This window comes from Oncorhynchus nerka, linkage group LG6 (assembly GCF_034236695.1).
Source record: "Oncorhynchus nerka isolate Pitt River linkage group LG6, Oner_Uvic_2.0, whole genome shotgun sequence".
Taxonomy (NCBI): Eukaryota; Metazoa; Chordata; class Actinopteri; order Salmoniformes; family Salmonidae; genus Oncorhynchus; species Oncorhynchus nerka.
The window spans coordinates 13,481,634-13,495,160 of NC_088401.1; the positions used below are offsets into that span (position 1 = coordinate 13,481,634).

A 13,527-nucleotide genomic window follows, 5' to 3' on the forward strand; every position below is an offset into this window, starting at 1 on the left:
ACACACACACACACACACACACAGACCGAGACACCTACCAGGAGACGTTGTCAGGTGAGCAGACAGAGATGCTGGTGTCCATGGAGTCCAAGCTGTCCATGCTCATGGTGTCGTAGGTCTGGCCGTTGCCACTGTCCAGGTGCATGTTGGACCGGGTGGCCTGACCTGGACCACAACAAGACCACCCAGGGTCAGAAAGCGAGAGACGGACAGTGTAGTGAGAGAAAGAAAGGAGGGAATGAGAGAGAGCTCCACATGTACAGTGTTTATTACCTATGTTAATTCATGAGTAATAATCAGTTACCTGTGTTTGACCCTCCATGCGCTGAGCCCTGTTCTCCATGACCGCTCCCCGTCTCAGGGGTCACAGTCTGACTGGCCGCTACAAACCGCTCCCCGTCTCAGGGGCCCCAGTCTGACTGGACGCTACAGACCGCTCCCCGTCTCAGGGGCCCCAGTCTGACTGGACGCTACCGACCGCTCCCAGTCTCAGGGGCCACAGTCTGACTGGACGCTACAGACCGCTCCCCGTCTCAGGGGCCACAGTCTGACTGGACGCTACAGACCGCTCCCCGTCTCAGGGGCCCCAGTCTGACTGGACGCTACAGACCGCTCCCCGTCTCAGGGGCCACAGTCTGACTGGACGCTACAGACCGCTCCCCGTCTCAGGGGCCACAGTCTGACTGGACGCTACAGACCGCTCCCCGTCTCAGGGGCCACAGTCTGACTGGACGCTACAGACCGCTGCCCCTCCCTCTGATCACACAGACCAACCACAGTTAAACCGGTAAAAAATATATATATAAACACCAACCGAAAGTTCCTCATAACAAAATCCAGATATATATTGTCCCAAAAAATAAAGCCACAACTTCATGGGCCACAAAACACAGCAGGTGAACAAGTCCAACCGGAGCAAATCATAGACCACACACACTAGTGAACCTCCACCCTGACTGTCACTATGACAGGAATAACACACTAGTGAACCTCCACCCTGACTGTCACTATGACAGGAATAACACACTAGTGGACCTCCACCCTGACTGACTGTCACTATGACAGGAATAACACACTAGTGGACCTCCACCCTGACTGACTGTCACTATGACAGGAACAACACACTAGTGGACCTCCACCCTGACTGTCACTATGACAGGAATAACACACTAGTGGACCTCCACCCTGACTGACTGTCACTATGACAGGAATAACACACTAGTGGACCTCCACCCTGACTGACTGTCACTATGACAGGAACAACACACTAGTGGACCTCCACCCTGACTGTCACTATGACAGGAACAACACACTAGTGGACCTCCACCCTGACTGTCACTATGACAGGAATAACACACTAGTGGACCTCCACCCTGACTGTCACTATGACAGGAATAACACACTAGTGGACCTCCACCCTGACTGTCACTATGACAGGAATAACACACTAGTGGACCTCTACCCTGACTGTCACTATGACAGGAATAACACACTAGTGGACCTCTACCCTGACTGTCACTATGACAGGAATAACACACTAGTGGACCTCTACCCTGACTGTCACTATGACAGGAATAACACACCATACAGTTCTAGAGTTGGGTACAGGAAAGACACACACACACACACACGCAGGAACCCTGATACCATCAGGCAAGAGGGCCAGAAACATCTGGCCCATAGGACAGGATTCAATCTCAACACACACGCGCACACACACATTCTCCAGTGGGTACTGGGACCTACTGTATAAATGGATGCTTCACAACACATTCTCCAGTGGGTACTGGGACCTACTGTATAAATGAATGCTTCACAACACATTCTCCAGTGGGTACTGGGACCTACTGTATAAATGAATGCTTCACAACACATTCTCCAGTGGGTACTGGGACCTACTGTATAAATGGATGCTTCACAACACATTCTCCAGTGGGTACTGGGACCTACTGTATAAATGGATGCTTCACAACAGCAGAAAGCATCTTTTTCCTCTCCTCAATTATCTCCACAAACAAATAAAAAAATCATGCTCCTGTCCACCCATCAGACACACAATCTGAGGATCCGTCCTGTGTGTTGAAGCCTTATACTGTGTTACTGTACAGTATCTAGTCCAGAGGATCACCGGTGGTGTGACAGACTGTGTGTGTGTGTGTGTGTCCTCACCCTTGTGCAGACGGTGTGTATCTGTATTGCTGGAGACAGACATGGCCCTTGGTAGAATACTGACACAGCTACAACTCTGCACCGGGGGCTGCCGGGACTGTGGAAGACCAGCGAGTGAGATTAAAGGGGATGGTGTTTGTGTGTGTTTGAGTGTGTGTATGTATGCGTGAGTGTGTGTGTGTATGTGTACCTTGTTAAGCATGCTGTGTCCCAGTGTAACACAGCTGAACTGAGGGGTGACAGTGGTCTGCTTCCTGGGTAACGTGTCACTCGGGTGGGCCCCGCCTTCTTTCACTAACCTCTTCCTCTCCTCCAGCCAACGGAAGTGCTGAACCTGCACATACAATATTCAGAATCACACAACACACACACAGCTTTTACCTGCCTGTTGTGGCAGTGATTATTTACAGGGAGAGGAGGAGGAGAGTCAGGGAGGGGAGGGGTCACGATAGGTTGCCATGTCCTCCGGCCAATGAACAGAAGGGGTTTTGGTGAGAGAAGTGCGGCAGGGTGAGGAAGAAGGCCAGTCAACAGGAGAGGAGGGGCGACAGGCTGAGGAAGAAGGCCAGTCAACAGGAGAGGAGGGGCGGCAGAGATTAAAGAGGATGAAAGGAACCCCATCAGAGAAAGGGAACTAGGGCTGACCCGATTTAGTCGACTGGTCGAATGTTTGGTCGACAGAGATTTCCTTAGTCGAGCAGTAGCAAAAACAAATAAATATCATAGTGTATAAGACACCTGTCTGATTGGCTCCTGTCTGAGTGGACTGATCCATTGTGGAGGCCGTGGGGATGGAACAGTCAATCACTCTAAGAGACCAGTGCTACTGAAATTGTATATGGTTAAGGACAATGGTTCAACACTATAACAATCACATCATTGTATAACAAATGTTCTTTCTCCAACGTTTGATAGCGGTCGCTGTCCGCGGTTCTGAAACATCAGTGTGCTGTTGAATTGGCGTCTTTTCCTAGACCATGTTGCTATGTGCATAATAGTGAAGTTAACCAGCATATTGGTGTGGATGCAACACTTCATCGCTCTCCTTCTTGGTCATTGTCCTGTTGAAAAACAAATGATAGTCCCACTAAGCGCAAAACCGATGGGATGGCGTATCCCTGCAGAATGCGGTGGTAGCCATGCTGGTTAAGTGTGCCTTGAATTCTAAATAAATCACTGACCGTGTCACCAGCAAAGCACCATCACGCCTCCTCCTCCATGCTTCACGGTGGCAACCACACCTGTGAAGATCATCCTTTTACCTATTCTTCGTCTCACAAAGACATGGTGGTTGGAACACAAAACCTCAAATTTGGAATCATAAGACCGAAGGACAGATTTCCACTGGTCTAATGTCAATTGCTCGTGTTTCTTGGCCCAAGCAAGTCTCTTCTGCTTATTGGTGTCCTTAAGTAGTGGTTTCTTTGCAGCAATTTGACCATGAAGGCCTGAACAGTTGATGTTGATATGTGTCTGTAACTTGAACTCTGAAGCATTTATTTGGGCTGCAATTTCTGAGGTGCAGTTATTTTAATGAACTTATCCTCTGCAGCAGAGGGAACTCTGGGTCTTCCTTTCCAGTGGGGGTCCTCATGAGAGCCAGTTTCATCATAGCGCTTGATGGTTTTTGCGACTGCACTTGAAGAAACGTTCAAAGTTCTTTAAATTTTACAGATCGACTGACCTTCATGTCTTAAAGTAATGGACTGTCGTTTCTCTTTGCTTATTTGAGCTGTTCTTGCCATAATATGGACTTGGTCATTTACCAAATAGGGATATCTTCTGTATACCAACCCTACCTTGTCACAACATCTGATTGGCTCAATCACATTAAGGAAATAAATTCCACTAATTAACTTTTAACAAGGCACACCTGTTAATTGAAATGCATTCCAGGTGACTACCTCATGAAGCTGGTTGAGAAAATGTCAAGAGCGTGCAAAGCTGTCATCAAGGGTAAGGGAGGCTACTTTGAAGAATTTTTTAAGAACACTTTTTTGGTTACTACATGATTCCATGTGTTATTTCATAGTTTTGATGTCTTCACTATTATTCTACAATGTAGAAAAGGTAGGTGTGTCAAACATTTCTCACTGGTACTGTATATTGAAAAATACACGTTTAAACATTTTGACCAATCGATTGGTCCACCTCCAAACTACCCTCGCTCAAACACACACCAACTGAATGCACTCAGACCCCTTACACACACATCATCTTCTGGTTTTTGGGTGATGTCATCAGGGGAGGGGATATGCTCAGGATCAGAGGAGGGATTGGCCAGAGCCATGTTCAAACTTGTTGTTAGTTTGGTCAGTGAACCTCTAGCATCAGAGGCAGAGCTGTACTGTTATGCAGGTTAAGCATCTTCCATTAGTTTCATATTGAATGCTAAACATACACAATAAGAACAGGCCTGTTTGTTACCCGTGCAATGTGTTATTATCACTGTATAAACGAAAGACGAGAGAAGGAGGAAGTGTTTCTGAAATGGCCTCCACAAAGTGCTTCTTAAAGCCTCATGATATACCAGAACTTTCCCTCGGACATGCTGTCACGGCCCCTCTGCAGTGCAGGGGGCGGTTCCTCCTGTAGGCAGAGGAGGGTCGTTAGTGATGGGAGGAGTCTGACAACTGTCATGGCTCCTCCTCTGCAGTGCAGGGGGCGGTTCCTCCTGCAGGCAGAGGAGGGTCGTTAGTGATGGGAGGAGTCTGACAACTGTCATGGCTTCTCCTCTGCAGTGCAAGGGGCGGTTCCTCCTGCAGGCAGAGGAGGGTCGTTAGTGATGGGAGGAGTCTGACAACTGTCATGGCCCCTCCTCTGCAGTGCAGGGGGCAGTTCCTCCTGCAGGCAGAGGAGGGTCGTTAGTGATGGGAGGAGTCTGACAACTGTCATGGCTCGTCCTCTGCAGTGCAAGGGGCGGTTCCTCCTGCAGGCAGAGAGGAGGGTCGTTAGTGATGGGAGGAGTCTGACAACTGTCATGGCCCCTCCTCTGCAGTGCAGGGGGCGGTTCCTCCTGCAGGCAGAGGAGGGTCGTTAGTGATGGGAGGAGTCTGACAACTGTCATGGCTCCTCCTCTGCAGTGCAGGGGGCGGTTCCTCCTGCAGGCAGAGGAGGGTCGTTAGTGATGGGAGGAATCTGACAACTGTCATGGCCCCTCTGCAGTGCAGGGGGCGGTTCCTCCTGCAGGCAGAGGAGGGTCGTTAGTGATGGGAGGAGTCTGACAACTGTCATGGCTCCTCCTCTGCAGTGCAAGGGGCGGTTCCTCCTGCAGGCAGAGGAGGGTCGTTAGTGATGGGAGGAGTCTGACAACTGTCATGGCTCCTCCTCTGCAGTGCAAGGGGCGGTTCCTCCTGCAGGCAGAGGAGGGTCGTTAGTGATGGGAGGAGTCTGGGCTCAGGGTATTTAAACTGCTTCACCAATCTCTCTCTCTGCTCCTCCAGGTATGATCCTGTTTGTTTGTTCTTTTGCAGTTTTACTTAGTTCTCCCTCAGTCATATTCACACACACAGATTCATGCATCCCTGCACTTTACATACACCCTACATTATGATACTTTCACACCTCATTCCTTTTTCTTTGTTTAAAGTTAATAGTTTTGGTTTACAATAAAGAACCTTTTTGATTGGCCGATACCTGTTGTTCGTGTCCCCTCTTTTTTTGCCACAGGCTATGAGCCGGCCTGTGACAATGCACAGAATAGCAGATCCAATATATTTTTACTGCAATGCTGGCTGCCCATTTCCTCAAAACTAAAAAAACAAATGCTCTGGGTGGGCCAGTGGCCCTGTTTCGCCTATCGCGGTTCTCAGCTTTAAATGACAAGGATGAAGAGAGGAAATGGTACCTTAGCGCTCTTTATGGCAAGAGAGGAAAGGAGGGATGAGAGGACCAGCAGGTCAGCAGGAAGGATAAGAGAAGAAGGAGAGGAAGGGGCGTGGTCACGGGACTGGTCACTAGGAGACCGTCACACGTCAGCCAGCAACGCCGTATCCTAGGGGACAGGAGAAGGAGAAAAGAGAGGAGACTGAGGCGAGGGGGCCAATCGGCGGGAATGGAGACGGTTGCTAGGCAGCAGTCAAACATACCTCCTTGAGACTGATAGGACTGAGAGGGAAGTGCCGCCCACCTGTGAGGTCAGCATACTTCCTCTCCAGAGAGGCATGGTTCTCTTTCTCCTGAGAGAGAGCGATAGAGAGAGAGAGAGCGAGCGAGAGAGCAAGTGAGAGAGAGCAAGTGAGAGAGAGCAAGTGAGAGCGAGAGCAAGTGAGAGCGAGAGCAAGTGAGAGCGAGAGCGAGAGAGAGTGAGAGCGAGAGAGAGCGAGTGAGAGCGAGTGAGAGCGAGAGAGAGAGAGAGCGAGTGAGAGCGAGAGAGAGAGAGAGCAAGTGAGAGCGAGAGAGAGAGAGAGAGCAAGTGAGAGCGAGAGAGAGAGAGAGAGCAAGTGAGAGCGAGAGAGAGAGAGAGAGCAAGTGAGAGCGAGAGAGAGAGAGAGAGCAAGTGAGAGCGAGAGAGAGAGCAAGTGAGAGCGAGAGAGAGAGAGAGCAAGTGAGAGCGAGAGAGAGAGAGAGAGAGCAAGTGAGAGCGAGAGAGAGAGAGAGAGCAAGTGAGAGCGAGAGAGAGAGAGAGAGCAAGTGAGAGCGAGAGAGAGCAAGTGAGAGCGAGAGAGAGCAAGTGAGAGCGAGAGAGAGCAAGTGAGAGCGAGAGAGAGCAAGTGAGAGCGAGAGAGAGCAAGTGAGAGCAAGTGAGAGCAAGTGAGAGCAAGTGAGAGCGAGAGAGAGAGAGAGCGAGTGACAGCGAGAGAGAGAGCGAGCGAGAGCGAGTGAGAGCGAGAGAGAGAGAGAGCAAGTGAGAGAGCAAGTGAGAGAGAGAGAGCAAGTGAGAGAGAGAGCGCAAGTGAGAGAGAGACTTTAAAATGCAAGTAGGACTGAAATCAAACACACACACCATGCGTTCATACCCTCTGCAGCATCATCTGCAGGTTGGTCCTCTCCTTCAGAAAGCTATCCTTCTCTCGCTGAGCCTGCTGGGTAATCAGGTCCGCCTGCTTCTTCAGGGTCACCAGCCTCCCCTGGGAACACACACAGTTTAACACACACAAAGTTCAACACACACATACCCTAACACAAACACACCATACCTTGCGTGTGACGGTGCTGAGTTGATAGTCAACGATCTCTCTGAGAAGGTGTTGTGTGCTTGTCTCCTTCTCCTCATTATGCCGACTCTCTCTCTCCATCTGCTGGTCCTCCAGGTCCTTAAAACGCTTCGTCTCAGCCTCCAGCACCTCAGAGTCCTGACACACACACACACACACATTTTGTCAGATTGTGTTGTAACATCTTGGCTGTTCCTATGTGGACACTGTTTACTCCCTATTTTGTGGATGAGGGAGAGAGCATTCAGTCACACAACCAAATCAAGGCTCTCACCAAACATGCTATAAACCATGTTTCCTCATCCTATCAAAAAACAGCTACTACCCATCAACAGGCGGAGAGTCTGTGGAGCTTAAGGACATGATGTGACCCATCCTGAAACTGACTGACAGGAGAAGAGGAGGAAATGGAGGAGGGAGACAAGTAGAGATAATCCTGTGGCCAAATGAGAGGAGGACGACCTAGAGGAGAAGGAGGGGTGAACAGGTAGGAACAGTTGTCTGTGTGTCACCGGAAGTTGTTCATTTTAGCAGGAAGTGTGTGTGTACTGACCCAGCTCTCACACACCGAGACAGCTGCTCTACCCTAGTAGAGACACACACCTGGCATACTCATAAGCACACACACACACAGTGGAGGACACACAGCACACACAGACGAACGACAAGCACACACAAACAATACACACACACGGATGAATGACAAGCATGTGCATACGCCTAGGTACAAACACACAGGACAGAGGGCAGGATATAGCGTTGTGGGAGAAGGGAAGCAGAGTTAATAAAGTGTTACAGTGATCTGGAGAGCTGGATGGAGGGATGGACTAGAGGACAGGGAAGACCGGGAGGACCGATACAATGGTTGGTTGGGGGTGACCCGACACAGCAGAAACAGGCTAGCTGACCCGACACAGCAGAAACAGGCTAGCTGACCAGACACAGCAGAAACAGGCTAGCTGACCAGACACAGCAGAAACAGGCTAGCTGACCAGACACAGCAGAAACAGGATAGCTGACCAGACACAGCAGAAACAGGCTAGCTGACCAGACACAGCAGAAACAGGCTAGCTGACCAGACACAGCAGAAACAGGATAGCTGACCAGACACAGCAGAAACAGGCTAGCTGACCAGACACAGCAGAAACAGGCTAGCTGACCAGACACAGCAGAAACAGGCTAGCTGACCAGACACAGCAGAAACAGGCTAGCTGACCAGGCACAGGCTAGCTAACCAGACACAGCAGAAACAGGCTAGCTGACCAGGCACAGGCTAGCTAACCAGACACAGCAGAAACAGGCTAGCTGACCAGACACGGCAGAAACAGGCTAGCTGACCAGACACGGCAGAAACAGGCTAGCTGACCAGACACAGCAGAAACAGGATAGCTAACCAGACACAGCAGAAACAGGCTAGCTAACCAGACACAGCAGAAACAGGCTAGCTGACCAGACACAGCAGAAACAGGCTAGCTGACCAGGCACAGGCTAGCTAACCAGACACAGCAGAAACAGGCTAGCTGACCAGACACAGCAGAAACAGGCTAGCTGACCAGACACGGCAGAAACAGGCTAGCTGACCAGACACGGCAGAAACAGGCTAGCTGACCAGACACGGCAGAAACAGGCTAGCTGACCAGACACAGCAGAAACAGGATTTGGTACTTTACCAAAGTTTACTTTTACTTCACTACATTCCTAAAGAAAATGATGTACTTTTTACTCCATACATTTTTCCTGACACACAAAAGTACATTACATGTTGAATGCTTAGCAGGACAGGAAAATTGTCTAATTCACACACAAGAGAACAAGATCTGGCGGATTCACTAAACAAATAACATCCCTGGTCATCCCTACTGCCTCTGGTCTGGCGGATTCACTAAACACAGAACATCCCTGGTCATCCCTACTGCCTCTGGTCTGGCGGATTCACTAAACACAGAACATCCCTGGTCATCCCTACTGCCTCTGATCTGGCGGATTCACTAAACACAGAACATCCCTGGTCATCCCTACTGCCTCTGATCTGGAGGACTCACTAAACAGAGAACATCCCTGGTCATCCCTACTGCCTCTGATCTGGAGGACTCACTAAACAGATAACATCCCTGGTCATCCCTACTGCCTCTGGTCTGGCGGATTCACTAAACACAGAACATCCCTGGTCATCCCTACTGCCTCTGGTCTGGAGGACTCACTAAACACAGAACATCCCTGGTCATCCCTACTGCCTCTGGTCTGGCAGACTCACTAAACACAGAACATGCCTGGTCATCCCTACTGCCTCTGGTCTGGAGGACTCACTAAACAGAGAACATCCCTGGTCATCCCTACTGCCTCTGGTCTGGCGGATTCACTAAACACAGAACATCCCTGGTCATCCCTACTGCCTCTGATCTGGAGGACTCACTAAACAGAGAACATCCCTGGTCATCCCTACTGCCTCTGATCTGGAGGACTCACTAAACAGATAACATCCCTGGTCATCCCTACTGCCTCTGGTCTGGAGGACTCACGAAACACAGAACATCCCTGGTCATCCCTACTGCCTCTGGTCTGGAGGACTCACTAAACACAGAACATCCCTGGTCATCCCTACTGCCTCTGATCTGGAGGACTCACTAAACAGAGAACATCCCTGGTCATCCCTACTGCCTCTGGTCTGGAGGACTCACTAAACAGATAACATCCCTGGTCATCCCTACTGCCTCTGGTCTGGCAGACTCACTAAACACAGAACATCCCTGGTCATCCCTACTGCCTCTGGTCTGGAGGACTCACTAAACAGAGAACATCCCTGGTCATCCCTACTGCCTCTGGTCTGGAGGACTCACTAAACAGAGAACATCCCTGGTCATCCCTACTGCCTCTGGTCTGGCAGACTCACTAAACACAGAACGTCCCTGGTCATCCCTACTGCCTCTGGTCTGGAGGACTCACTAAACACAGAACGTCCCTGGTCATCCCTACTGCCTCTGATCTGGAGGACTCACTAAACACAGAACGTCCCTGGTCATCCCTACTGCCTCTGATCTGGAGGACTCACTAAACAGAGAACATCCCTGGTCATCCCTACTGCCTCTGATCTGGAGGACTCACTAAACAGAGAACATCCCTGGTCATCCCTACTGCCTCTGATCTGGTGGACTCACTAAACACAGAACATCCCTGGTCATCCCTACTGCCTCTGATCTGGTGGACTCACTAAACACAGAACATCCCTGGTCATCCCTACTGCCTCTGATCTGGAGGACTCACTAAACACAGAACATCCCTGGTCATCCCTACTGCCTCTGGTCTGGTGGACTCACTAAACACATGCTTCGTTTGTAGATTTATGATTGATATCTGTACATTTAAAAATGTAATTTTTTATACTTTTACTTTTGATACTTCAGTATATTTAAAACCAAATCATTTTAGAGTTTCACTCAAGTAATATTTTACTGTGTGACTTTCACTTTTCTATTAAGGCATCTTTACTTTTACTCAAGAATGACAATTGGGTACTTTTCCACCACTGCATCCACACAGTGCTTATGACACCACAAACTCTATGTAACAGCACGTACACACCCACACATATTGTCACTCTCTCTCTCCCTTATGTTGAGTTGCCCCAAGTGAACCCAGTTGACTCAGTGTTACAACAGACACACACCTGAGGCTTCTGGTCCGGTGCCTGTTGTTCCATGTCGGCCATCTTGGTGTTGAGTGTCTCCACAGCATCGCTCTCCTGCTGCAGAGCTGATAGCTCTGCATCCTGCTCAGCCTGCACCAGGGCACCCTCCATCTCCACCTGGATGGAGAGAGAGTGAGTCTGTCTGTATCTCTACCTGGATGGAGAGAGAGAGAGAGAGAGAGAGAGAGAGAGAGAGAGAGTGTGTCCATCTCCACCTGGATGGAAAGAGAGAGTGAGTCTGTCTGTATCTTGACCTGGATGGAGAGAGAGAGAGAGAGAGAGAGAGTGTGTCCATCTCTACCTGCATGGAGAGAGAGAGAGTGTGTCCATCTCCACCTGGATGGAGAGAGAGAGAGTGAGTCTGTCTGTATCTCCACCTGGATGGAGAGAGAGAGAGTGAGTCTTTCTGTATCTTGACCTGGATGGAGAGAGAGAGAGAGAGAGAGAGAGAGTGTGTCCATCTCCACCTGGATGGAGAGAGAGTGAGTCTGTCTGTATCTCTACCTGGATGGAGAGAGAGAGAGAGAGAGAGAGAGAGAGTGTCCATCTCTACCTGCATGGAGAGAGAGAGAGTGTCCCTCCCTCTATATCTCTCTGTCCCTCCCCCAACCCTCCTTACTTCTCTGAGTGATTCGTCCATCTGGTTGTCCAGTTCTTTGATCTTCTGTTCCAGCTTGTCCATGTTGTTGAGCACCTGGATCCTCTCCTCCTCCACACGGGTCACTTCCTTCCTCCGCCGTCCCCCCTCCTCCGCCAGCGCCTAAAGATGACATCACTCTCACAATGGAATCTATGCTATGTTCTTTATTCACTGGTCCTGGAGAGATATTGGTGGTGCTGTTGTCTGTTCCCAGCCCAGAACAAACCTGATTCAGTTGAACTAGATCTTGATAATTAGTTGAATAATGCATGTTAGGGCTGAGCAGGAACAAAAGCCTGCACCCCACTACAGGTCATCCAGATCAAGGGCAAAAAAAACACAACTGTGTTCATAGACATGTTCTAGGTGTTAATGTGATAGCTTCATTGGTTGAATTTAGCTGTCCACACACTCACATCTCCTGTGACCTCCTCTCACAGCTGCACAGAAACCCAACTTGAAATACAGTATCCAGCACCTCCAGGTTCTGACAAGGTAAATAGAAGACACTATAACAAACGACCCTGACCTCTAAAGCTTGTTGTGGAGGTCTAAGAAGATCAGACATTTTTGCGAGTAGATAAAATACGTGGATCCTAAATGATAAGAGTAAGTCAGATTCCAGAGGAGTTTTCACAACAGAACTAAGCAATGTAGAAGGAGGTGTTGAGACGTGGCCAAGGCCAGTGTGTGTTTTCCTCTGTAATACTTTATGGTGAGAGGGGATCTCTCTCCACCACTCACATCTCTCTATCCTTTAACTCTTATTAAGCCATGAGAAGCTACATGAAGCAACATTAAGAAAGAGAGGGAGAGAGAGAGACAGGGAGAGACAGGGAGGTTGGCTGAAAGGAGAGAGAGAGCGAGAGACAGGGAGGTTGGCTGAAAGGAGAGAGAGAGAGAGACAGGGAGGTTGGCTGAAAGGAGAGAGAGAGAGAGACAGGGAGGTTGGCTGAAAGGAGAGAGAGAGAGAGACAGGGAGGTTGGCTGAAAGGAGAGAGAGAGAGAGACAGGGAGGTTGGCTGAAAGGGGAGAGAGAGAGACAGGGAGGTTGGCTGAAAGGGGAGAAAGAGAGAGACAGGGAGGTTGGCTGAAAGGGGAGAAAGAGAGTGTGAGAAAGTGAAGAAGTCTCACCTGATTGGTCCTCGGTAGATGCGGGGTGGGCGAGGAGGCAGAGCTTCGTAGAGTGACGACGGGTGATTCCGCCCTGTTGTCGGGGGGATCTCTGCTCCATCGCAGTCCGACCTGACGCTCCTGGTCATTACCATAATAATTATTTTCCGAGGCGGTACCATTTCCGTTAACGGTTAAGTCGAAGAAGACTGATACTGGCTCTTTGTCGTCAGAGACCTGGAGCTTCTCTAGTTCCCGGTTGATCTTTTGGAGATCGGCTAGACCGGCACCGGTACCTGGACTAGAACCAACACTCTTCTCCCTGTCCTGCTCCGATCTCCCCAGCTCTGAACACAAAGACAGGATGGTCTCCAGCCGCTGGAGTTCCTACAGCACACACAGAAACATGTACAGTACCGTTCACAGGGGTCACTTAGAAATGGCCTTGGTTTTGGAAGAAAAGCACAATTGTTGTCCATTAAAATAACATCAAATTGACCAGAAATACAGTGGAGACATTGTTAATGTTGTAAATGACTATTGTAGCTGGAAACGGCTGATGTTTAATGGAATATCTACATAGGCGTACAGAGGCCCATTATCCGTAACCATCACTCCTGTGTTCCAAAGGCACGTTGTGTTCGCTAATCCAAGTTTATCATTTTAAAAGGCTAATTGATCATTAGAAAACCCTTTTGCAATTATGTTAGCACATCTGAAAACAGTTGTTTTGTTTAAAGAAGCAATACAACTGGCTTTATTTA

The 13,527-nt window shown here is 49.4% G+C and overlaps 1 protein-coding gene across 2 annotated transcripts in view; it reads right to left on the reverse strand.

The window, feature by feature from the left end:
* The window catches only part of LOC115119950 (pleckstrin homology-like domain family B member 2), a 43,446-nt gene that overhangs the window by 7,819 nt on the left and 22,100 nt on the right, over positions 1 to 13,527 (reverse strand). For both annotated transcript variants that reach the window (XM_065019275.1, XM_029648843.2), the window contains exons 5-13: positions 12,785 to 13,150; positions 11,630 to 11,770; positions 10,990 to 11,127; positions 7,308 to 7,463; positions 7,128 to 7,238; positions 6,258 to 6,347; positions 2,360 to 2,503; positions 2,170 to 2,266; positions 39 to 165 (exon numbers count right to left, since the gene is read on the reverse strand). In XM_065019275.1, the coding sequence (XP_064875347.1) occupies positions 39 to 165; positions 2,170 to 2,266; positions 2,360 to 2,503; positions 6,258 to 6,347; positions 7,128 to 7,238; positions 7,308 to 7,463; positions 10,990 to 11,127; positions 11,630 to 11,770; positions 12,785 to 13,150 (1,370 nt within the window). The remainder of the gene's footprint in view (positions 1 to 38; positions 166 to 2,169; positions 2,267 to 2,359; positions 2,504 to 6,257; positions 6,348 to 7,127; positions 7,239 to 7,307; positions 7,464 to 10,989; positions 11,128 to 11,629; positions 11,771 to 12,784; positions 13,151 to 13,527) is intronic.